Here is a 1,348-nt window from a genome sequence, read left to right on the forward strand (position 1 = left end):
GTGATCCGCCCGTCTCGGCCTCCCAAAGTGCTGGGATTACAGGCTTGAGCCACCGCGCCCGGCCAGCATTTCTTAAATACAAGAAGAAGTTGAAGGGAAATATTTAGAGGGAACAAAGACAATAAAAAAAATTAAAAAGAGGCAGCTAATATTTACCTTCGGCTTTGGGGTGGGAGTAGGGACACAGGACAGGGGTTGGGGAGGAACAAAGGCTGGAGTCTGAGTGAGCAGAACAGGGGTGCAGGAGGCAGGGGAGAGGATGCAGGCCCTGCACCTACCTGATGGTGCCATCCTTCTCCTTGCACTGCTGCTCCAGCTTCAGGATCCTCTGCTTCAGCCCATTAATGACCTGCCCGGGGAACATGCCCATCAGGCAGGCCACCCCCACTCTCCCTCAGTAGACGTGGCTGTCCCCTCCTCCCAGAGCACCTGCACACCTCACTGTCCTTCCTCCCTCCAGCACTGTCCTCTCTTCTAGACTATAGGCCCAGGGAAGAGGGAGGGCCCACTGTCCTCTCCCTGAGTAAAGCTGGGTGAATGGCAGGGGTGTGACACCAGCTGGAGCAGGAGGAGGTGGCAGCCATCGCGGGCACACTGACCGACCGGCAGTCCTTCCCCAAGCACACCACACACTTCGGGGACAGAGCAGGGTGCTCCCTTGATTGTATTCAATAAAGGAAGCAGCCCCATCACCAGCTAGAGAAACCACAGACTCAGGGCCCCTAGGGTCACCCAGTTCAGTCTCCACAGGGCAGCGAGTGGGGCTGGGAGACAGCGCAGCCGTAGGGGCCCGAGGAGCCGCTTCCCTCCATCTGGGGAAGGGAGAACAGCTCCAGAGGCCTCCTCACCTCCTTTTCTGTGAATGTCTTGCTTGGAGGAGATAACATTCTTATATTCTTTAAAGAACATTCTTTTCTCCTGAATAGACAACTTTTAAATAGAGATGGGGTTTCACTATGCTGCCCAGGCTGGCATTGAACTCCTGGGCTCAAGCAATCTGCCTGCTTTGGCCTCCCAAAGTACTAGGACTATGTGTGTGAGCCACCACACCAGGCTTGAACACACAACTTTTACACTGGATTTTAAAGTCATTTTAAATTATGTTAGTTGGCTGGGTGCAGTGGCTCACGCCTGTAATCCCAGCACTTTGGGAGGCCAAGGCAGGTGGATCGCCTGAGGTTAGGAGTTTAAGACCAGCCTAGCCAACATGGTGAAAATCCATCTCTACTAAAAATGCAAAAATTAGCCGGGCATGGTGGTAGATGCCTGTAATCCCAGCTACTCAGGAGGCTGAGGCAGAAGAATCGCTTGAACACGGGAGGTGGAGGTTGCAGTGAGCCGAGATCTC

At 54.0% G+C, this 1,348-nt stretch overlaps 1 protein-coding gene across 2 annotated transcripts in view; it reads right to left on the bottom strand.

Moving 5' to 3' along the window:
* Positions 1-1,348, bottom strand: part of IQCE (IQ motif containing E) — a 44,717-nt gene that overhangs the window by 28,915 nt on the left and 14,454 nt on the right. For both annotated transcript variants that reach the window (XM_011956972.1, XM_011956971.1), the window contains exon 8: positions 279-349. In XM_011956972.1, coding sequence (XP_011812362.1) covers positions 279-349 — 71 coding nt within the window. The remainder of the gene's footprint in view (positions 1-278; positions 350-1,348) is intronic.

The sequence above is a fragment of the Colobus angolensis genome, unplaced genomic scaffold (assembly GCF_000951035.1).
Source record: "Colobus angolensis palliatus isolate OR3802 unplaced genomic scaffold, Cang.pa_1.0 Scaffold43, whole genome shotgun sequence".
Lineage (NCBI taxonomy): Eukaryota > Metazoa > Chordata > Mammalia > Primates > Cercopithecidae > Colobus > Colobus angolensis.